General features: G+C 39.9%; 1 protein-coding gene across 1 annotated transcript in view; it reads right to left on the bottom strand.

The window, feature by feature from the left end:
* LOC140244701 (uncharacterized) overlaps window positions 1-19817 on the bottom strand; it is a 245979-nt gene extending 226162 nt beyond the window's left edge. Inside the window, exon 1 of the mRNA XM_072324317.1 lies at window positions 19605-19817. Coding sequence (XP_072180418.1) covers window positions 19605-19714 — 110 coding nt within the window. The 5' untranslated portion in view covers window positions 19715-19817. The remainder of the gene's footprint in view (window positions 1-19604) is intronic.
* Window positions 19818-24230: the final 4413 nt, after the last annotated feature.

Below are 24230 nucleotides of genomic sequence, written 5' to 3' on the forward strand. Positions count from 1 at the left end.
CCCTCACCTAGTGCCATCACATAAAGCAAACGGAATCGAAATCGGGTTAGAAATGGCGAAGGAGTAGCATTTTGTCGCAAAATGTACAATATAGGTCAAAGGTCAAGGTCAAAGGTCACAACTGAAATTCTGTGTAGAAGTTTCAAAGCTCCCATGTAGTGCTATCATATAAAGCAAACAGAATCAAAATTGGCTCATAAATGACAGAGAAGTAGCAAATTGAACATTTTGCACGGACGCACACACGGACGCACACACGGACGCACACACGGATACAAACACGTACGGAGCCCGTTTCATAGTCCCCTGCTCGAACTCGTTCGGCGGGGACAATTCTCGCTATTGCCAATGACGTAAAAAGTACCGGGATGTTGATTTAAGCGTCATTTACGGTGCATTATGGGATAGTCCGGTAGCAAAGTCACTTCCGTTTGTACGCGCGTGATATGTGACTAATGCTATTTACACACACAACCGACTGTATTCTACGTGTACTTCCTGTTTTCTCGACTTGAATTACAGCTTTAATATGATTTGAAATTTCTCCATTAAGAAATTGCTGTTAATACGACTATTGGTTGTTGCTGCGAAGCTGCTATGTGTTGTTCGCACGACAATAAATGAAAAAAATCTGCAGAAATAGGACCCTTACTGGCATGCGAGACGTGACATGGCTGCGTGGGTGAAGTTTGCGGGTGACTCCACAGCGCAGTACGTGCACGCGCGACTTACTAGTAGTGGTAGTAGCACTAGGTAGTAGGCCTAGTGCCTACGTACATTGTACGTACTGTACTTACTTGGAAGAAGTTGCTTTGGAGACAGGATAAGTTCGAGATCACTGTTCGTTCCCGATTGTGTTCGCGACATTTCGACAGAGAACAAAAAAAAAAAAAAAGATGGGCATTCCATGACGATATCCAGGTGGGTGAATATTTTCCAGCATATTTTCAGCGTATGCAGAGATACTGATCTGTGATGTGCACATCGATCGCATGATCAAGCAGTACGCTGTACCAGTATGTGTTAGCTTATGCGCTGCGTGCAGTGGTGCGTGCTAATGCAAGGCCAGTCGCCGGCGGGGACTCGACTACAGTGTACGAGTATGACAGGCCTGGCCACTCGCTGGCTCGGGCGGTACAGCCGCCTACTGTACTAGTATCTGTGGTCGGCACGGCGCTATAGGTAAGGTACATGTACGCGCACGCTAGCGTTGTGCAAATTATGCTCCGCGCCGGAAGTGCCCTTGCTACCAAGTGCACTAAATCTTGACGAAAAAGCCACATCCGGGTACTTTTTACGTCATTGGCGATAGCGAGAATTACTGTAATACATTCACTTTGCATTTTTCCAAACAGTTCCAAGAATACTTCTATACCTGTTATACTTTGCGGCCTGAATTCCTTCAAAGTTCACTGCCTTGCATACATGTACCTTGTATAACTTATGTTTTTTGTTGATAGATCTTAAGATTGCTAAAAGTCACCCATGGTTTTCGAGGGGAGTTTTTCTTTTTGCCTATAAAAGTATTCTGAAATGGGTGCATCCTTGTCACATGTCTTACAGAAATTGATAAAATGTTGAGTAGGCAATGTTAACATTGTTACATCCAAACTTTCCTCCATTCTACTTTGCCCACATCCTCACAGAGGACCTAGGGGGCCCCCCTGCCCCCCCCCCCCCCAGGTGGGGCACTGTGCCCATTTGAACAAATCCAGATCCTATCCCCCTAGGGATGCTACCTGCCAAGTTTGATGAAAATCAGTCATGGGGTTTTCAAGAAGAAGATGAAAATGTAAAAAGTTTATGCACGACGAATGACAGACGCCGGACGCCAGATGAAGGAGCTAAAAACAGATGTAAGAGCATTTTGCCATCATCAGAACAGCATCTGTGCCAAGTTCCTATTAAAATCCTTTGATCAAAAATGCCTTGAACTAAATGCCTGCTTGTTTCACTGAGCGCCTGTCCACCAACATTTGTGTATGCAAATTAATAATGTACATATGTTGACATGTACTCATCTGCATTATTCTTGAAACAATAGTTCTTCATTTGAACTTTGTTTTCATCTGAAAAATACCCATGTTCAAATTACCCTGAGAAATTGTTCACCTTCTCCATTTGTTCCTGATTTTTTCCAGTAACTGAATACACATTACATAAAACTTAGATCACAATAACCTACACAGGGTTCTTGTTAATTTTTTCGACAGCAGGTAATTAGTCATTCACAGGCGGTTACCAAATTGGCCGGGGGTCCAGGGGGCCACAAGGGCCCCCTGGCAGGGTTCAGGGGCAGCGCTCCTGACAGGGGTTCAAGCTGAAAGGAAAATAGCATTCTGGAGGGCCATTAGTGGCTTAAAATGACACCAGAATTCCACTCTACAGACTGTGAGAAATACAAAAATCCACAAGTTCAGAAGGAGAACTGCAGGCAAAAAATTTTACAATTTCCAATGACCATGTCATGATGTGCCTGCTACATCCTATTCCTACTGCTTTAGATTTCTAACTACATGAACTAGTCTACAGTACTTTCATAATATGAACATAGGGATATTTTCAAACTGTGCAAAATGGAACATAAATCTAAATAATATATAATTACACAATCCAGACTTATATTCAGAATATTTACTGGAAAAAATCAACATGACATTGACATTTGTTTTTGTCCGCGCAGCCAGGGCTCGACACTAACGTCGGGCCACCAAAAAAAAAAAAGTCGGATGTTTGTTTATACTTTTGGAAATGAACAGCGGTATCAATCGACTCCATACGATGCTAAAATAAATGTCAGATGTTGCTTTTAATTTTGGAAATGAATAACGGTAATAATCGACCCCGTAAGATACTAAAATACATGTCAGATGTTTGCTTATACTTTTGGAAATGAATAACGGTAAGATTCAGCTACGTAGGGTGCTAAAAATAATTGCAGATATTTGATTTTGCATTCGGAAATGAATAAGGATAACATTCGGCTCCGGAAGATGCTGAAATAAATTTCGAATGTTTGCTTTGACGTTCGGAAATGAATAATAATAATATTCAACTCCGTACGATGATGAAATAAATGTCAGATGTTTGCTTTTACTTGCGAAAATAAATAGCAATAACATTCGGCTCCGGAAGATGCTAAAATAAATGTCAGATGATTGCTTTTACGTTCGGAAGTGAATAGCAGTAATATTCTGCTCCATACAATGCTAAAATAACTGTCGGATGTTTGCTTTTAAATTTCAAAATGAATAACAGTAACATTTAACTGCGTTCTATGGTAAAATTAGTGTTTGATGTTTGCTTTGACGTTCAGAAATGAATAACAATAGTATTCAACTCCGTACAATGATAAGATAAATGCCGGATGTTTGCTTTTACGTTCAAAAGTATAAATAGCTACGGTGGATGCTAAAATAAATGTCGAATGATCCCTTGACGTTCGGAAATGAATATGCCCAATAACAATAATTTTCAACTCCGTACGGTGATAAAATAAATGTCTAATATTTGCTTTTATGTTCGAAAGTGAATAGCAATAACATTCAGCTCTGGGAGATGCTAAAATTAATGTCGAATGTTTGCTTTGTCGTTCAAAAATGAATAACAATAGCATACAACTCCGTACAATGATAAAATAAATGCCGGATGTTAGCCTTTACGTTCGAAAGTAAATAGCAATAACGTTCAGCTACGGAAGATGCAAAAATAATGTCGAATGATCCCTTGACGTTCGGAAATGAATAACAATAATATTCAACTCCGTACAAGAATAAAATAAATGTATGATGTTTGCTTTTATGTTCGAATGTAAATAGCAATAACATTCAGCTCCGGAAGATGCTGAAATAAGTGTCGGATATTTTCTTTGACGTTCGGAAATGAATAACAATAGTATTCAACTCCGTACGATGGTAAAATAAATACCGGATGTTTGCTATTACGTTCGAAAGTAAATAGCAATAACATTCAGCTCCAGAAGATGCTAAAATAAATGTGGAATGATCCCTTTGACGTTTGAAATATAACAATAATATACAACTCCGTACGATGATTAAATAAATGTCTGATATTTGCTTTTATGTTCGAAAGTAAATAGCAATAACATTCAGCTCCAGAAGATGCTAAAATTAATGTCGAATATTTGCTTTGGCATTCGGAAATAAATAAAAATAGTATACAACTCCGTACGATGATAAAATAAATGCCGGATGTTTCTTTTATGTTCGAATGTAAATAGCAATAACATTCAGCTCCAGAAGATGCTGAAATAAATGTTGGATATTTTCTTTGACGTTCGGAAATGAATAACAATAGTATTCAACTCCGTACGATGATAAAATAAATACCGGATGTTTGCTATTACGTTGGAAAGTAAATAGCAATAACATTCAGCTCCGGAAGATGCTAAACTAAATGTGGAATGATCCCTTTGACGTTCAGAAATGAATAACAATAATATTCAACTCCGTACGATGATTAAATAAATGTTTGATATTTGCTTTTATGTTCGAAAGTAAATAGCAGTAACATTCAGCTCCGGAAGATGCTAAAATTAATGTCGAATGTTTGTTTTGGCGTTCGGAAATAAATAACAAAAGTATACAACTCCGTACGATGATAAAATAAATGCCGAATGTTTGCGTATACGTAAGAAAGTAAATAGCAATAACATTTAGCTCCAGAAGATGCTAAGATAAATGTCGAATGATCCCTTTGGCATTCGGAAATGAATAACAATAATATTCAACTCCGTACGATGATTAAATAAATGTCGGATGTTTGCTTTTTCTTTCGAAAGTAAAAAGCAATAACATTCGGCTCCGGTGGATGCTAAAATAAATGTCGGGTATTTGCTTTTACATTTCGAAATGAATAACAGTAACATTCAGCTGCGTTTGATGGTAAAGTAAATGTCTGATGTCTGCCTTGACGTTCAAAAATGAAAAACAGTAAAATTCGGCTCCGTACAATGCTTAATTGTCAGATGATTCATTTCACTTTCGGAAGTGGACAGCAGTAATTTTCGGCTCCGTACGATAATGAAATAAATGTTGGATGTTTGCTTTTAAATTTGGAAATGAATAACGGCAATATTCTGCTCCGTACGATGCTAAAATAAATTACAGATTGATACTTTTACATTTGGAAATGATTAACGGTATCAATCGGCTCAGTTAGACACTAAAATAAATAGCAGATGTTTGCTTTCACATTCGGAAATGAATAAGGAAAACATACAGCTCCGCAAGATGCTAAAATGAATATCACGCACGCGTATCTCGCGAAAACAAAATCGAATGATTTTATCAATAAATTAGTAGGAACATCGGAACGTATTTCTGTGTCCTATCGCGTGGTTTAGGAGAAAACATGAACTACTCTGCAAAACGGGAACGAGACATTGATAACGTTAATTTGGTTTTCGATGTTCCATATGTCGCGTGTTTGAAAGCGGCAAGTCAAAAAATGGAACCTCGCGAAAAGGAAATGGAATGACTATGATTATGTTATGTGGTAAAGAAGAAAATTGGGAGGAACAGTACTCGGTTATTCGTCACAGACATTAACCGGTAAAGAACGATAATGGCGGGACTGAAACATGTTTGTTTCTGAGTCTTGCCGCTTCAAATAGTATAGCGCTCGTTGCATACCAGCTCGTACGAGTACGTACCGACGCGCATACAAATCGAGTGGGCACAGTAGTGTCAGTGTGCACTGCGCGCGCGTGCAGTTTCGAATTGAAACTATTTTTTCTTTATTTTTCTTTATTTTTTTTTTCTTGTTCTTTTTTTTTATCATTTTTATTTTTTTTTTTATGAAGCCACAGGTGGTTACGATCGGCGTTACAGCCGGTAAAAATAACTGGTAACCGGCTATTAACAAGAACCCTGCTACATATATCAAATCTCATTACAATATGTGTGATTTACAAACTATATTTTTCATTCGACTTAGCTCAAATAATTTATAAATTGATTTTGTGCTCCTGATTACGTGAAAGATTTTTCTCATCATATTACATGGCTAACTTCAGTCTGTGCGTGCGCAGGCAGGTAGGGCATGCCACGATCACTCTTGTTTAGTCGTACAGAGCAGATTATTTTTAGCGACGACAGGAAAGTTGACAACTTCACTTACGCTTCCCAACTTGCAATTTGGTTCCAATTAGCGTGAGCAAGTGGACATGAGTCATAGAGTATTTCCTGTGATTTTGGTGCAATTTGGTTAAGTGAATTTTGAGATATCTACATGGATATGGAAGTACGCTAGCACTATACCTACACCAGCGCTTGGATCGCGAAGCGGCGGCACTATGTGAGTATCTACGTGGTCAGGCACTCTTCCGAGGTATGGGTCCTACTAAAACTAAACTAGATCTAGATCTAGTCCTTGGTGTTAATACGACCACCATGAGATTTATCTCGACTACAAAAAAAATTGAAAATCCATAAAGCAGATACCTTACCTGCAAAATTCAGCACAGAAACAACAGGGCCTGCAGCACAAGGGCCTAGATCTAATGGCAACGCTAGACCTTGGAGTCTGGACTTTCGTCTGGGGCCCATTGCACAAAAGTTAAAATTATGGTAACTTTGCCATCCAATAGTAACTTCCATGGAATTCTTGATTTTGATTGGCTGCTGAGTATTGTTACCATGGTAGTTACCATTGGGTGGCAAAGTTACCACAATTGTAACTTTTATGCAACAGGCCCCTGGACTTTCTTCAAGTTCTGGCAGCAGGGGTATGTATACTATTACGTTTACGCTGTGCCTATTAGCGCTGTGCATGTACAGCTGTCGACGGGGCGGCGAGTGAGTGTAGGGGCCTACTCATCAAGACTTGAACTGCCACGTAGGCCTAACGTTAGAATCTACTCGGTCCTTGACTGCTCACTAGTCCTAGTCCTAGTTCTAGTCTAGAGTCTATGTGTACTGGGTGCCGTTTTCTTCTAACTAGGCGTAAACTGTGATTGCCGTTGACTATCACTCAGTCCTCATCTTCGTTAGATAAGTTTGAACTGTCGAACCATAATATCGCTCATCATCAATGCATAGTATATAGTTAGTGCAACGTTACTTACACACAGTTTTCTATGGGCAGCACGTTCGGACAATGATGCCAATTTCATTTTGCATATCTGGAATATTCCCCACAAATTTTATCTAAATAAAAAGCTTTTGAAGAGATTCCTTTTAAAAATTAATTAATAATGTTTAACATGTTTATTTCAGCTCCATAATGCAATTTTATTAAATAACAGTTTTTGCAGTACTTCATGTGAGATTTCATCAGTAAATTGACATGTGTAGTTCGTTTTGCTAAAGTCGGAGGGTGGCACCTGTGACGTAAACCAAATTGTGTGGATCGTTCCTTGGCTTGCTCATTTTCATTTTTTTCCAAAAAATCATTGCAGGCTTATCCTGGGTTTTAGAATCCTCTCTTTACAGTTGTAGGCATCAAAAAATGTAGATTAGAATTATCAGACAATTAGAAAATGTCAGTACAGTTTTCTTTTAAAGGGCGTGTACAGTTCTGGTCGAGGTGAGGATTTTGCTTTTAACGTTTTGCGAGATATTGAGAAACTACTCTATGAGATGTCAAAGAGCATGCAATTCTAAGGGGTATCAAAAGTTTATTTGATGAAAATCGGTTTTGAAATGGCTGAGATATCCAAAAACAAGGTGAAACAAAGAGATCCTAATAAAAGGCATGGCCTGTCGCCTTTTATTAATATCACTTTTTTGGATATCTCAGCCATCAAAAGTTTATTTGATGAAAATCGGTTTTGAAATGGTTGAGATATCCAAAAACAAGGTGAAACAAAGAGATCCTAATAAAAGGCACGGCCTGTCGCCTTTTATTAATATCACTTTTTTGGATATCTCAGCCATTTGAAAACCAATTTTCATCAAATAAATGTTGAATCCTTCTTGAGATTACATGTTCTTTCATCATAAGTGGTTTCTTATTATCTCACTTAGGAATGTTCAAAACATGAATCCCCACCTCAACCAGTGCTGTACAGTCCCTTTAACTTTATTTAGTTTTGCTTAACATGTAATGAATAATTGACAGACTGTTGACAAATCCAAACCCTGAGCTTGAACTACAGTATTTCATTGCAAACTTCAGCTTAAATTCTCAATTTGGTCTCAATAACGATCCTGAAACTGCTCAATGCCACAAACTGATTGTCTGTCATGAAAATTATGTCATGAAAATTCTCTGCACAGTTTCCTTTTAATTTTCACTCTTATTTTCAAAAGCAAAGCAATTGGTGAACTAAAACACTGTCAAAAGCTGTGCATAAATTATACACACAAATTATACACATAAGGATGTAATTATCCAACATATAACTGCTGATTAGCAGTCTTGGCACCCTAAACTGACACCACTTCAACCTCTCAATTATATGCCTTTCCACCTATGATAACCTTCCAAACTGGACATGATTTCTTTCTTTAATACTAGGTTGAAAATCAGATACCAGTAAATTTACATTTACACTTCTTAGCAACTAATAAGTTCTACACTAAACAACAGAAGTTATTACACAGCCAAATTCTTTAGCAAATAGGGTTCTAACTCTATTAAGTAGCATATAATAATATAATAAATGTCTAATTTTAAACCAGGAAGCCAGAAAACCCAGATAATTTAACTTTTCAAGGGTTTTGTATGATGAGGAATCCATTATTGCGTACAATTTCTGATTGATCCTCCTATGTCATTAACATAGTTCAGTGTAATTTTAAAGGTTTTTCGGAATATTGGTTTCTCTGCTCAAGGACCACAATAAATTCCACATATCTATACATGGAGCTGTCAATTATAAGATGTGAAATTTTGAAAATCATCAGGAAATTCCCCTTTAAACGCATTATTCACCCTTTGCAGCAATGAAGGTAGGATTTTTGTGATATAACTAGACCTACAATGTACACATATACATCAAATATGATAACTTGAACATTTTTGAAATCACTGCTCCCAATGGTATTGAGAAGATGCATTCATGCACGCTATTTGGTACAAACCCTTGCACTGGCATGTCACACACCACCCGAGCTACACACACAGTGACACACCTATCACTATCAGTGTCTACCACAATCTCCCATAACAGCACACTTGCCTGCAACATGGGACAGTATGCCAAGCACAGAAGTCTAGCTTTAAATGACACACATTTAGTAGCATGCAAGTGGCTTCTAAAGCTTTGTTTACAAAATTTTGGGGCTACATGCTATCGATAAAATTATGCGGCAGGCACAAACTGTTGCACGTGGATTAGACAGAAAAAGAAAGACCACAGGAGAGATGAAAAATCTTATTGACAAGTCATATAATTACTAACAGTGATTAAATGTATAATCCAGAGGGTCCTAAAAACTTTATCTACTACCGGGTAAGCCATATTAGCTATATACAATATATGCTACAAGTGAGGACTCATATTCTCTATTGAAGAAAATTTGAGAAACAAGAGACCCACAGGTCTAGCGCTCACCTCAGTATCGCAAGTTCACCTTTCACGCAGTCACTAATTTAAATTATTCACAGCTCTACCAAAATTTGACCAGGCATTCTTATAGAAGATGAAAATATACAATAAGGGCCCAAATTTTTAAAGATTCCTTAATTTTGAGGGGATTGGGGGCCCCCAGGCCCCTCTGGGTGGGGGCATGGTGCCCATGTTAATAAATTGAGATCCTAACCCTCTAGGGATACTACCTGCCAAGTTTGATAAAAGTCCATCATGAGGTTTTCAGGAAGAAGATGAAAATGTACAATTTAGGACCCCATTTGGACCTCCCCATCACTCCCCCCTGCCCCCAAGAGGGGCTGTAGAGCCCACTAATGTCAAAATCGTCCACTAATGTCAAAACAACCACTAATGTCATAACACGTCGACGACAAATGTCATAACAACCACTAATGTCATAACACGTCGACGACAAATGTCATAACAACCACTAATGTCATAACACGTCGACAACAAATGTCAAAATGACCACTAATGTCATAACACGTCGACAACAAATGTCAAAATCGGATTAACCACTAATGTCATAACACGTCGACGACAAATGTCAAAATTCCCATTTTTACTGCAAATGTCATAACACGTCGACGACAAATGTCGAAATCGGATTAACCACTAATGTCATAACACGTCGACGACAAATGTCAAAATTTCTAAATTTTACTGCAAATGTCATAATGCGTCACAGGGGCATATCCGGGAATTCGTCAAGGGGACGCGCCAAAATCAAAGGCTGGCGAGCCCCTCCCCCCCCCCCCATTTTCTTATTTTTACTTCTGTTGCGTTAAGAAAATATAGAGAGAGGGCACCAGAAGGGGATGCGCCCCCTCTCGATCCGCGATTGCATCAACCGCAAATGTCAAAATTGGGTTAATCACAAATGTCATAACACGTCGAAAACAAATGTCATAACGCGTCCCAGGGGCGGATCCAGGAATTCCGTAAAGGGGAAGTGCCTTTACAAACTCAAAGGCGAGCAAAACCCCTCCCCTTTCTTTTTCTTTTTTCTTTCTTTTGTTTTAACAAAAACAGAGACGAGGAGGGGCCGCAGCACCCCCTCTATATCCGCCACTGCGTCAACCACAAGTCAATGTCAAAACCCATCATTTTCATTACAGAGACGGATCCAGGAATTCCGTAAAGGGAGGCGCCTTTACAAAGTCAAAGGCTTCCACACCCCCTCCCCATTTTTTTCTTTTTATTTATGTTGTTAAAAAAAAATAGAAGGAGGGGGGGCACCATAAGGGGATGCGTGCCCTCTCCATCTATGATTGCGTTAACCACAAATGTCAAAACTCATTGCTTGCATTACTGGGGCGGATCCAGGAATTCCGTAAAGGGGAAGCGCCTTTACAAAATTAAAGCTGCCGTACCCCCTTCCCATTTTCCCCTTTTTAGTTTTATTGTTTTAACTGAAAGAGAGAGAGAGAGAGAGAGAGAGAAGAGGGGGGGCACCAGAGAGGATGCGCCCCCTTCTCGATCCGCGATTGCGTCAACCACAACTGTCAAAACTCATTGCTTGTAATACAGGGGCGGATCCAGGAATTGCGTAAAGGGGGGGGGGGGTACCTTTACATAATTAAAGCCTGGCGCATCCCCCCATCTTTTTGTTATTATTTATGTTGTTTTGAAAGGGGGGGGGGGAGAGAGGGCACCAGAGGGGGATGCGAGCGTCTCGATCCGCGATTACGTCAACCACAAACGTCAAAACCCATTGCTTGCATTACAGGGGCGGATCCAGGATTTCCGTAAAGGGGAGGCGCCTTTACAAAATTAAAGCTGCCGCACCCCACCCCCATATTTCCTCTTTTTATTTTTATTGTTTTAACTAAAGAGAGAGAGAGAGAGGGGGGCACAAGAGGGGGATGCATGCCCTCTTCTCGATCCTCGACTGTGTAAACCACAAATGTCAAAACGCATTGCTTGTAATACAGGGGCAGATCCAGGAATTGCGTAAAGGGAGGGGGGGCACCTTGACTAAAGCCTGGCACATCCCCATCTTTTTGCTATTATTTATGTTGTTTTGAAGAATTTTTTCTTTTTATTTATTTTGTTTTTTAAGGGGGCACCAGAGGGGGATGCGCCGTCTCGATCCACGATTGCGTCAACCACAAAATGTCAGAACTCATTGCTTGCATTACAAGGGCGGATCCAGGAATTCCGTAAAGGGGAGGCGCCTTTACAAAATTAAAACCAGCAGCACCCCCTTTTTTTTTTTCATTTCATTTGTGTTGTTTTTACAACAACAACAACAACAACAAAATAGCTACCGCACCCCTGTTTTTTTCTTTTTATTTCTGTTGTTTTAACAAACAAACAAAAAAATAGAAAGGGGGCACCAGAGAGGTATGAGTCCCCTCTCGATCCGCGATTGCGTCAACGACAAATGTCAAAACTCATTGCTTGCATTACAGGGGTGGGTCCAGGAATTCCGCAAAGACGTCTTTTCAAAATGAAAGGCTGGCGTAACCCCCCTCAACTTATTTATTTCTTTTTATTTTTACGGAATTCCTGGACCCGCCGCCGCGGCCCCTGTAATGCAAGCAATGAGTTTTGACATTTGTCGTTGACGCAATCGCGTATCGAGAGAAGGAGCATCCCCCTCTGGTGCCCCCTATCTATTTTTTGTTGCAAAGGGGAAAAATGGGGGTGGGGTGCGGCAGCTTTAATTTTGTAAAGGCGCCTCCCCTTTACGGAATTCCTGGATCCGCCCCTGTAATGCAAGCAATTAGTTTTGACATTTGTGGTTAACGCAATCGTGGATCGAGACGGGCGCATCCCCCTCTGGTGCTCCCGCTCTTTATTTTCTTCAAAACAACATAAATAATAACAAAAAGATGGGGGGATGCGCCAGGCTTTAATTATGTAAAGGTGCCCACCCCCTTTACGTAATTCCTGGATCCTCCCCTGTATTACAAGCAATGAGTTTTGACATTTGTGGTTGACGCAATCACTTATCAAAAAGGGGGCGCATCCCCCTCTGGTACCCCCCCCCCCTCTCTCTCTCTCTCTCTCTCTATCTCTCTCTTTAGTTTAAACAATAAAACTAAAAAGGAAAAATGGGGGGAGGGGTGCGGCAGCTTTAATTTTGTAAAAGCTCCTCCCCTTTACGGAATTCCTGGATCCGCAACTGTAATGCAAGCAATGAGTTTTGACATTTGTGGTTAACGCAATCATGGATGGAGAGGGCATGCATTCTTCTATGGTGCCCCCCCTTCTATTTTTTTAACAACATAAATAAAAAGAAAAAAATGGGGAGGGAATATGGAAGCCTTTGACTTTGTAAAGGCTCCTCCCTTTTACGGAATTCCTGGATCCGCTTCTGTAATGCAAATGAAGGGTTTTGACATTAACTTGTGGTTGACGCAGTGGCGGATCTAGAGGGGGCGCGGCGGCCCCTCCCCGTCTCTGTTTTTGTTAAAACAAAAGAAAGAAAAAAGAAAAAGAAAAAGAAAGGGGAGGGGTTTCCTGGCCTTTGAGTTTGTAAAGGCACTTCCTTTTTACGGAATTCCTGGATCCGCCCCTGTGACGCGTTTTGACATTTGTGGTCGACATGTTATGACATTTGTGACTAACCCAATTTTGACATTTGCGGTTGACGCAATCGGGGATCGAGAGGGGCGCATCCCCCTCTGGTGCCCCCTGTCTATATTTTGTTAACGCAACAGAAATATAAATAAGAAAATGGGGGGGAAGGGTCTCGCCAGCCTTTGATTTTGTAAAGGCGCCTCCCCTTTACGGAATTCCTGGATATGCCCCTGTCACGCGTTATGACATTTGCAGTAAAATTTGGAGATTTTGACATTTGTCGTCGACGCGTTATGACATTAGTGGTTAATCCGATTTTGACATTTGTCGTCGACGTGTTATGACATTTGCAGTAAAAATGGAAATTTTGACATTTGTCGTCGACGTGTTATGACATTAGTGGTTAATCCAATTTTGACATTTGTCGTCGACGTGTTATGACATTAGTGGTCATTATGACATTTGTCGTCAACGTGTTATGACATTAGTGGTTGTTATGACATTTGTCGTCGACATGTTATGACATTAGTGGTTGTTATGACATTTGTCGTCGACGTGTTATGACATTAGTGGTTGTTTTGACATTAGTGGTCGATTTTGACATTAGTGGGCTCTACAGGGGCACCCCTGGATCTGCTATGAACAAACTTGATACTACAGTCATAAATAGTATTAACTTAGCTCTATCACTCCTGATTCTAGAGAAGATTTTTAAAGATTCCTTCATTTTGGGAGTTTTGGGCCCCTTGGGGCCCTCCAGGTGGGATACGGTGCCCATTTGAACAGATTGATATCCTATGCCCGTAAGGATACTACCTGCCAAGTTTGGTGAACATCGGTCATAAGGTTCTCAAGAAGATAAAAATGTACAATTTAGGCGCTATTAGGATCCTTCCCCACCCCCCTCCCCTGGGTCCCAAAGGGGGCAACCCTGATTCCGCCACGAACAAACTTGAAACTAAGGTCACCAATATACTAGCTCATACATGTAGTATCAACTTAGCTCTATCACTTCTGGTTCTAGAGAAGAAGATTTTTAAAGACTCCTTCATTTTGGGGGGTTTGGGCCAGCTGGGGCCCCCTGGGAGGGGCATGGTGCCCATTTTGTCAAATTGAGTTCCTAACCCCCTAGGGATGCTACCTGCCAAGTTTGGTGAAAATCGGTCTTGGGGTTCTCAAGAAGAAGATGAAAATGTACAATTTAGGCCCTATTAGGACCCCTCCCCACCCCCTCCCCTGGGTCCTAAGGGGGGAACCCCTGATTCTGCCATGATTAAACTTGAAACTACAGTCATCAATGTACTAGCTCATAGTATTAACTTAGCTCTATCACTTCTGGTTCTAGAGAAGAAGATTTTTAAAGATTCCTTCATTTTGGGGGGTTTGGGCCCCCTGGGGGCCCCCTGGGTGGGGCATGGTGCTCACTTTAACAAATTGAGTTCCTAACCCCCTAGGGATGCTACCTGCCAAGTTTGGTCTTGGGGTTTTTGAGAAGAAGATGAAAATGTAAAAAGTTTACGCACGACGGACGATGCACGACGCACAACGGACGCCGGATGCCGGACGCCGGACGAAGGGCGATCGCAATAGCTCACTTGAGCCTTCGACTCAGGTAAGCTAAAGATGCTCAAAATGATCATCAGATGTCTTTCAAAATAATCTTCTACATATAAATAGATTAGCTTATGAATTGCACAATTACTAATTCCTACCATGGGAGGGTGACATACCCTCTTGCATTTCCCCTTCCCTGCTCGTTTTGCACTCTCAGAGTTACTCACTCCTAGCTAGTTAGGTGATATGCTATCAGCGTATCACCTATTGTGTTTGCTAAAATCTTCCTTTATTAGGTGATACGCTATCAGCGTATCACCTATTGTGTTTGTCAAAATCTTCCTTTCTTTCTTTTGATACTTCTTTCTTTCTGGCACATTTTGTGTCGTCAATATCTCAACATTGACATGACGGAATAAGATGAAAATTTCAGTCAACATATCTCATGACAATATCTCGCGACAATAACATTTTCATGACGAAAACATATCTGTGACGTCATCTAGGCACCATTTTGTGATTTTCAGACAATGTAACATTATCAATCATAACTTCATAACTAGATATGAAACTCGTCACACTGAAGACGAGTTAGGTGATACGCTTGGGGTCATCAGATGTCGGTCATCTGTGATCGACAGAGAAAAGAATGTGATATAGCACCTTGAAGTTATATTGAGATGTTTAGTTGATTTTTTTTTGGACCTACATTATTCAGATTCTGTCACACAAACTAATTAGAAATTCTGTGCGTGTGTGACTAAGTCGATTTATAGGCTTTTTGAGTACATACAGTGCATTTACCCAGTGATTCTCGACACGAACAAATTAAACATGACAATTAAGTGTTTTAATAACCATCTTGGTATTAACATTGGCCTTTTAAAACATCACCTTTGATATTTATTTACATAACCAATATGATTCCCTCTAATCTTGTTATCATAATTCAATATGATCAGTTCAGTAAAAGCAATGAAGCCTCCCATACAAAACAAATGGATATATAGCAAGTGTGTCTGTTTACATGAGAATGTGATTTATACCTGGACGAAAATGCAGAGACTCCAACCCCAAGCACCTTCTGATCTGGAGATTCTCCCGCCTAAAACTCCTAGCAAATGGGAGACTCCAACTTGATGTGCGCAAAGCACACATCACGAGTGGGAAGCTCGAAGTTCCTTACGGCCAGGGTCTACGGCCCACTTAAGGGTCCTGGAAGCTCTAGGGTTCTAGATGCTCTCTCGTGCTATCTAAGGCTTATTTTTCAACATACGATAACACTTAGTAAGAAATCATTTCGAGCTGGAGACACAGAGCCAAAGGAGGGGGGGGAGAAAATTTTAATCTCAAGCGGGAGAAAGGGAGATTTTGCAAAAATGGGCTTTCGGCGGGAGATCTCCTGTCGAAAGCGGGAGAGTTGGAGTCTCTGAAAATGGCATTACCTCAATTGAAGAAAAAAGGGCAAAAGAAAAACTATTCTTGCTTCTCATCCTATGAGGTTATTTTGAAATTTTACGGGCCAAAACGTACAGCTCCTGCGAAAGAGACAGCGCCTTTAACCATGTAACTGTAGGTCTCCTCCAACCAAGAGTAGTGAACGTAAGCTAATACGTTAATGATAATTTATGACGATCACACGTGATCGACACACATTCAAAGGGGACAATTAGAAGTGGAAGGAGCGCTTAATCGTCTCATTAATTCCTAATCAATGACACCCCTACATATAGGCATACCATAATTTCGCATCTAAAATCAATGGTATAGGACTCGGGCACCATTACTTGTATAGTGCATAAACTTTGCTTTTTAAGCTTTGAGTAAAACGTGTCATAACATAATTCTGTAATTCCATCAGCAGTGATTGACATGATAAAGAAGAAAGATATATCAAATTGAACGCTTAGAACCTAACCAGGGGGATTTCGATCAGTAGTGATTGACTTTAAAGAAGAAATATAATGTATCAAATTGAATGCTTACCTCATTACTCAGGGTGATTCCAGTTTGATACTGATCTATTCTACTGCCCCAGATGCCAACAATACATAATTATCCGCTATGGCTACTAATGAAACAGCCATGACGAAAATAAAAGACACAGAACCCCGTCATATGCACCAAACTTGGCATATTGTGGCACGAAATACCTCATAATGAAGCAATATATAGCCCATTCCTTTCCTACCTGTCTACAACTCTGTTATTGGGTCAAACAAGAACCTGGAATTTCAAAGAGATGAGCGAGACGCCATACACCTGGACTATATAGAGTTCATTAATTCAGTACCAATTCCTGCTAGTTATGCAAACGTCCACATTCCTACCTATCCTGTTACAGTATATTACAGTACAGTATGTGTGTCATTACATGACAATGGATTTATATCTGGACAAAATATGGTGCTATATTGTAACTACTTACTGACCCATTTTAAAGGGTGTGTACAGTTCTGGTCAAGGTGAAGATTTAGCTTTTAACGTTTTGCGAGATATTCAGAAACCACTCTATGAGATATCAAAGAGCATGCAGTTCTATGGGGTATCAAAAGTTTATTCGATGAAAATCGGTTTTGAAATGGCTGAGATATCCAGAAACAAGGTGAAACAAAGAGATCCTAATAAAGTTGTGGCATGTCGCCTTTTATTATTAGCACTTTTTTGGATATCTCAGCCATTTGAAAACCAATTTTCATCAAATAAACGTTGAATCCTTCTTAAAATTACATGCTCTTTCACATTTCATAAGAGGCTTATCATTATCTCACTTAGGAATGTTCAACACATGAATCCCTACCTCAACCATAACTGTACAGTCCCTTTAAGGGCTCTGCTGCTTGAGTATCTATGTTCAGCTAATTGAATTGTTATTTGGCGATAACCAAAAATTCTGAGCAATAGAAACTCTAACCTCCGATACAAAACAAGGGAAATTGCCTGTTTGTGTTCGTGGGGGTGCGTATACTCGATGAAATAGTAAAATAAATGACATCGGAGTGAAGCTGAACTGCCTAAGAAAAAAGAAAAATAAAGAAAGCCCTTACAGCTACAAGCCTGTGAAATTTTCCAGCAGTAAAAGTGATGAAGCGTCCAATACAAAACAAAGGCAAGTAGAGTGTGTGTTTGTTTACATGACAATATGATTTGTACCTGGACGAAAGCGGCATTACCTCAATTAAAATAAAGAAAGAGATATCGCTTCTAACCACGTAACTAAACGGTAAGTCTCCTCGAACCAAGATTGTGGAACGTAAGCTTCTATGTGAAAGATGAATCATGACGATCAGCCGTGACCGACACATCTTCAAAGGGGATAATTAGATGTGGAAGGAGTGCCAATCATATTGTCTCAGCAATTTCAAAGCAATGACACCCTTACATTTAGGCATACCATAATTTCGCCTCTGAAATCAATGGTATTAATCATGTACCATTGCTTGCACAGTCCATAAACTTTGCTTTACAAACTTTCAGTGAAATGTGTCATAAAATAATTCTGTAACTCCATTAGCAGTGATTGATTACATAAAGAAAGATATATCAAATTGAACGCTTAGCACGTACTAGGTGTTTCAAAAAACATTTCCCACTTTTGATCATTAATATTTCAAAAGCTATTCATCCGATAAAACTGTCATTGATACGAGTAATAGCTGGATAGCGTACAATTTGGCTGGAGGTGATTTGCACGTGAAAGCATAAATCAGTTTCATTAAATCTAAGATTAAGTTTGAAGTAAGGTTTCAGATTTTGGTCAAAATTTAACCCTCTGTACAAAAATTGAACTTCGCACAGGAACCAATGATGTGTGAGTGTGTGCTGACAATGGTCCTGAACAATGGACATGCCTGAACCACCTGTTGACTAGGCGTCAGTTTCGCGTTCCCTTGCACATGAATGCTTAATCAATAATTCATGTGGATTGCCCTGGGCACTGCTAGTCTGAATTCACGCACGGTAAAGTGCTTGCAAACACCACATTTCATTCCAGCTGGCAATCATTTTCAAATTTTGCTTCACATATCACTAAATTTAGGATATAAATAAGCTTACTCAATTTTTTATGCTATTATCACCCGGCGGAATCGCGATGATTTCATTTATTATTTCGGCTTTATTTTTTTTTTATGTACTGTATAAACTTATGTTTACTATTAAATGAGCAAAACAACTGGAAGTTGGAACTTAAATTGGAAAGGATATAAAGATGAGTTGCAAAAACATATTTTCCATTTTTGGCCACGAGTGTCATTACATGAAAAGTTTTTAAATGTGTACTTTTTTTTTTCGTGTTGCGATGTGGTTTAAGCTAACATCACGCACATGCATCTCGAGAGAAACAAAAAGTAAGATGATTATGTTTAACAACTTACTGTATACGCTGAATATTTTGCGAGGTTTTTATTTTCGCAAATTTTGAGAGTGGGAGGCTATTCGTGAATTTAAAAATGCATGAAAGTTCATGTATTAACTCTCATTCTGACATAAATGTGACGTGCACGCATAATTCTTCTTTCGGTACTATACTCAACGAGTGTGAATTCAAACACTTGCAAAATTGTTGGGGAGTTCTGATTCGTGAAAAATTAGACTCATAACCAAGCTCATAACCGATTCATTTTGCCATAGGTTTCCATGCAAAGGAATACGGGATCGACGCAATCACCTCGTTAAAAGCGGTTCCTCGTTATAATCGAGCTCGTTATACAGTGGGTTTCACTGTAATTAGGGAAAAGATAATCAAATTGTTCAATCAGTAACTTGTTGGAAAAGATCCCACTTATAAACTTCCGGTAGACGTCTTCTTTCATATAATGCTATAGACTTTCAATACTGTTTTATCCCAAGCAATTTTACCATAACACTGTCCAAAATTCAACTGTTGGCCATATATAGATACCTATGCTTTTGCATGCAGTCAAATTTTGGCACGGGAGGTCGAATGTTAGTGCAGGCTTTTTACCTTACTAATTCTTGGACCGTTTCTTCTGACAAACGTTTCATTTCATCGTCAGCACCATCTGAATGTTTTCCAGGCATGACATTGCCATTGGGATTGCTGAACTCCGCCATGGTGGTGACCGTCTCATTTCTGTACAACAAATGAATAAATTCAATTAGTGAAATAAGCTATGCATGGAAGACTTACATATGTCCCCCTCTATCATGCATAAACATACTGTACCACTTGCAAAATGTGCGTGAGTGTGTAAAAATACATCAGTACGTAGCAGGGAGCAAGATGTACACTGGCTGAGTCAAGTGGGGTGGATTGTGGCATAAGTGTCACAATGCGACCAGTTTACCCCCCCCCCCCCCCCCTCATTTGCATTAGATTCATGCATGCTCGCATCTTAGTTTTATCTTGAACACAATACAGCTAGGAACTATTATAGGGAACGGGATAAGTCACCAGTCTGTTTATCAATACAACAATACATAGCCCAGGATTTTAGCATAGTTAACACAGGTGGGTTTAATTGGGTAGGATGCAAAATCTTTTGTGTTTGTGTATGCAAGTGAGTATGAGAGTGCCCAGTTATGAGAGAGAGTGTGTGAGAGTAGGCAGAAGATACCAAGAGCTCCATGCAAAAGGACGAAAAGCTGAGGAGCTGCAACCCAGGCTCCTTTGTGTGGGTAGCTATAAGGAATTGGGAAGGCACTGAGGCTGAGGCACGTCCTAATTCGCAAGTTGGTTTTAGCATGGCTGGCAAAACCACATAATTGCAGACAGCGTGACTTCTGCCAATACAGGCCAGGAGAAGCCAATTTCAGCACAACTTTTGGCAGTACAGGCCAAGAGAAGCCCCAATTTCCCCCAGCTCGACTCATCCCTTTCACGAACTGTAAGTAGTTACATCAATCACATTTTGTTAAGTATTTTTGTATATCCTGATCAAAGTAGAGGAAAATTTTAATTGCCTACATTATTTGAGTAAAAGGGTTTTTTTTTCTCCTGGACAGTCTGAAGAATTGTAATATCCAGACAGCAGAATATAATTGATTTCCACATATACTTTGTATACTGAATTCCAAGAAGGAAGATAATTATAATGTAAAGAATATAATATTTATAATACATACAGACAAAGATATGCGTTGCTTATTGCATCATAATTACTGATGAGGTTTTGTTTCAAGTTATAGTGAGGCAAAAGGAATGTACATTATGGTGAACGAATGCTACTTACTTTGTTTATAAGCAACTACTGTGACGTTTTGAGAAGCATAAGAATGATTGTTTTCAGTGATTTTGAGTATACATGTATTATTTCCCAGTAAGAATAATGAAAATAAGAGGCGGTTTGAATGTGATGAAATGAATAATTTAATATAGTAATTATTGTTGTATGAAGTTACATTGTAAAGGCCATATCATGTTTTCTGTCACTGGTGACGTCTTTTAACACGTACCCGAATATCAGACCGCTTGCACGCTTCCGTGATTTTGAATGAAAGCTATTGTTCTGTGCGTGCGAAGCTCCCCTCATACAAGAGGCAAGCGGTGACAGATTTCCAACACGCATTTCCCTATTGATACACTATCTCCTGACGGGACGATGAATGCTCAGACACTTTGACTTGTATTTATAAGTAAAAATTCTCATAGGAACTCTCTATATACTGATCGTGGAATATGTCACCAGCCCGTATTAACTGCATCCAAAATGCCATAGGTGGTGACAAATTCCACGATCAGTATATAGGAAACTCTCTATATACTGATCGTGGAATTTGTCACCACCTATGGGATTTTGGCTGCAGTTAACACGGGCTGGTGACAAATTCCACGATCAGTATATAGAGAGTTTACCAAGTCTCCTTACACTAAATAAGTCGTGGATTGTGATCTATTTTATTCATGTTGGGTGAGATAACATTCTAAAAGTGGCAGAGTGGTCTTGAAGAAAAGGGAAAAGTGGGGTTGATGGAAAATAAACAGGTTAATTACGATTTATTTAGTTCGGAAGTGGTATGGAGACAAATTCCACGAGCAACGCGAGTTTATCGAGAGTCGCGGATGTCACCGCCTGTAAGAACGTCACGCAGTAAACACGGGCTGGTGACAAATTCCACGATTAGTTATACTAATCGTGGAATTTGTCACCGCCTATGGGATTTGGATGCCAGTTAACACGGGCTGGTGACAAATTCCACGATCAGTATATAGAGAGTTTCCTACTGTGATTCGTATATATGTTGGATAGGATAACATTCTGAAAGTGGCAGAGTGGTCTTGAAGAGAAGGGAAAAGTGGGGTTGATGGAATATACAGGTTAATTACGATGGGTTTAGTAGGAAAGTGGTAGTGACAAATTCCACGATCAGTATATAGAGAGTTTCCTACTCTGATTCATTATGTTGGATAGGAGACATTCTGAAAGTGGCAGAGTGGTCTTGAAGAGAAGGGAAAAGTGGGGTTGATGGAATAAACGGGTTAATTACGATTTATTTAGTTCAGGAGTGGCCGAATATGGTGACAAATTCAACGACAGAGAGTTTGGTCGAGAGTTTTCTGGTATTAGGTAGGGCCTATCGCGGAATCTGTCACCGGCTATAGGAACGCCACGCAGTAAACACGGGCTGGTGACAAATTCCACGATTAGTTATACTAATCGTGGAATTTGTCACCGCCTATGGGATTTGGGTGCCAGTTAACACGGGCTGGTGACAAATTCCACGATCAGTATATAGAGAGTTTCCTACTGTGATTCGTATATATTGTAACGCGAGACCCTCTCACTACTAGTACTAATAAACCTCTTGGTAACGCTGCCACCACTCGGTCAACCATGGCCAGCTTTGTGCCCATACACAACAACCACAATTAGGTACAGCCAGCAATCCAGGCAACCAAGACTCCATACCTCACTAGTCTCACATTCTATCTCTGGTAGTCGTGAATCATATCTTTACCGAAGGGTCATTCGATGACAGGTAAGAAGTCCGCTGTTGACGAACTATGCGCTGCCTTACTACTGATTATGCTACCGAAACAGAAAGAATAAGGATATATCTAGAAACGATCTAACAAGCTCCCATGGCCCGTATTTACTAGGTCCAATAGCAATACTGTATCTATGAGCTAACTTGAGCTTGCCAGCTAATGTATGCGTATCGTGTGTCACATGCCACCTCACTAGCATTCACACCTGCAACGACACTTGTCATCTCACATGTTAAAGTAGAGCCTGCTAGTGTATGTGTATGCCTATCGTGTATCACATGCCACCTCACTTGCCATCACCACAGTAAAGGCCTGCTATAGCATTCACACTTGCAATGTCACTTGTCACATCACATGCACCCCACATTAGCCACTACACTCACCAACACTACTGTTGCCACTACACATGCCAAGACACTTGTCACTGTAAATAAGTCTCCTACACTTACTTATTCCTCTGCCTTGGGTAAGCTATGGTATGGTATACACTTCAACAAAGAAGAATCGAAGAAAGCTGTCAAATACATTTGAAAACCAGTTTATTACATGACGGATTCATTCTATTCCGTTCCGTTCACAGCAAAAGATACAGCTGTCACACTGGCTGTATTCATATTGTTCACATCTGATCTTGAACATCACTTGCTCTGATTCATAATTAAAATTATATTGTAGGCAGTTACACTTGTAACTCATAGACAAATACACCTTCACTTGCAGTTTATAGTTTATACTATCAACCTTCAATATCTAGTCTGAGCATATCTGAGTCTGAGCAAAAATTACACATGTCGTGTATGTGCACACACTATATATTATCATTCAAAACTGGGTCGTTACTAAAAGGGGGGGGGGGCTTTAAAATCAATGCCTAGCATAACCGTCAAATAACAATGGCCAACTGATTTACATAAGTCAAGGTTTTATTAGAGTCACTGTAGATCTTCACTCCACACAAGTTATCTCGCTTGTGGGTCTTATCTTTCCACTAACATTTCCTAGGATGAGATCTTGCGTTAAGGCTTCCCACCTTCGTTAACAATCTCCATATCAGTATCACTCAATCTGGTAATTGGCCATATTACCCTTGAATCTTTCTCTGGGATAAACCCACTATTCCACTCAATCCACCCTTCCAGGATTCCACTAATGCCACCGGCCCTAGTACTCTGTTCACATGTCACTCACTTTGTCGGTGTACATGTTACTTGATACTACATACTAGTGCTTAACCAGCACTTGCTTTCAACACTTGCATCTATCTGGTCTCAAGTTTAATATTCCATAAACTTCCAGAAAATAATGCCGGTAAAAGAAATCACACCTAGAAAAGTTTCACTATTAGTAACAAGTTTGTCGACATTACTTGTCACTCGTCCCTTGCTTTCTGTGATCTACAAACTTTTCACACCCGACTATGAAATCTCTCCTATTAAATCAATGTATAACTGTAGTTATATTCAGTGACATCACAATAACAACACTTGTCGTAACAAGTGTCAGTAACAATTTCATTTGCCGCAGTGTCAAGTGTCAACAAGACAGAGCCTCAGTCACAAGGGGGAGGGGGGAGGGATGTTCCTTGGGGCTGTATACTTCTGATGAAGTGACACATGTAACTTTCTTTATTCAAGATTGTTA

This window comes from Diadema setosum, chromosome 21 (assembly GCF_964275005.1).
Source record: "Diadema setosum chromosome 21, eeDiaSeto1, whole genome shotgun sequence".
Lineage (NCBI taxonomy): Eukaryota > Metazoa > Echinodermata > Echinoidea > Diadematoida > Diadematidae > Diadema > Diadema setosum.